At 73.9% G+C, this 758-nt stretch overlaps 1 protein-coding gene across 1 annotated transcript in view; it reads right to left on the bottom strand.

Annotated features, from left to right (window-relative positions):
• Positions 1 to 758, bottom strand: part of LOC101619337 (basic salivary proline-rich protein 2-like) — a 51954-nt gene that overhangs the window by 41400 nt on the left and 9796 nt on the right. The window contains exon 2 of the mRNA XM_012733006.1: positions 312 to 755. Coding sequence (XP_012588460.1) covers positions 312 to 755 — 444 coding nt within the window. The remainder of the gene's footprint in view (positions 1 to 311; positions 756 to 758) is intronic.

The following is a 758-nucleotide window of genomic DNA, read 5'->3' as shown; positions in this document are numbered from 1 at the left end:
ATCCGGTCTCTCTCCATCACTCCGGCGGCGGCCCGCGGCCCCCAGTGGACTCCTCCCGCTCTCCCTGGCGCCCCTCTTCTGCCACCGCCTCCCCCGAAACACTCTTTGTCTGGGCTAATTTCTTCAATCTGTCGCAATCACGGACGCATCCAAGTCACCACGTTTCCATGTGCTGGTCGTATGTCGGGGCCCAGACTGAGCGGCATTGTCTGCGCCGGAGGGAGGCGGGAGCCCAGCGGGTGAGGGCGGGGGCGGGGGCGTCCCGGGTGCCGGCGGCTGGGCTGCCGGGGCTTCCGGAGGCTTCTCCCCACCCTGCAGCCTCCGCCGAGCCCCGCGGCCGCTTCGGCATCCACTCGGGGGAGCCTAACGCGGCCGCTCGGGAGCCGGCCCCGGCCACGTCCGGGCGGCTCCGAAGCCCTTCATCTTGCCGTCCGCCACGCACCGCTTCCTCCGGCCCAGGCGCCTGACCAGCGGGGTCCTGGCCGGCCTTGCTGCCTCCGCCCTGACCCCAAGTGGCCGGCCGGGCAGCCCGGGCGGCCGGGGGCGGGAGCACCTGCCTCAGGAGACCAATCACCCCCGGCGGCGCCCGCCAGGCCAGCAGGGGCGGCCACGGAGACTCCCGGAAGGCCCCGCCACGCACGCGTGAGTCAGTGAGTCCCGGCGGCCCCCCCGGGGGGCGAGCAGGCCGCCTCCGATTTCCCAGACTCAGCGCCTCTCCGGGCGTGGGCAGGGCCTGGGCCGAGGGCTGTTTCCCACTG

Source organism: Condylura cristata, unplaced genomic scaffold (assembly GCF_000260355.1).
Source record: "Condylura cristata isolate star-nosed mole 26May11 unplaced genomic scaffold, ConCri1.0 scaffold00038, whole genome shotgun sequence".
In the NCBI taxonomy this organism is placed as follows: domain Eukaryota; kingdom Metazoa; phylum Chordata; class Mammalia; order Eulipotyphla; family Talpidae; genus Condylura; species Condylura cristata.
The sequence above is the reverse complement of the archived record's forward strand: the minus strand, read 5'-3'. Positions and strand labels throughout refer to the sequence as shown.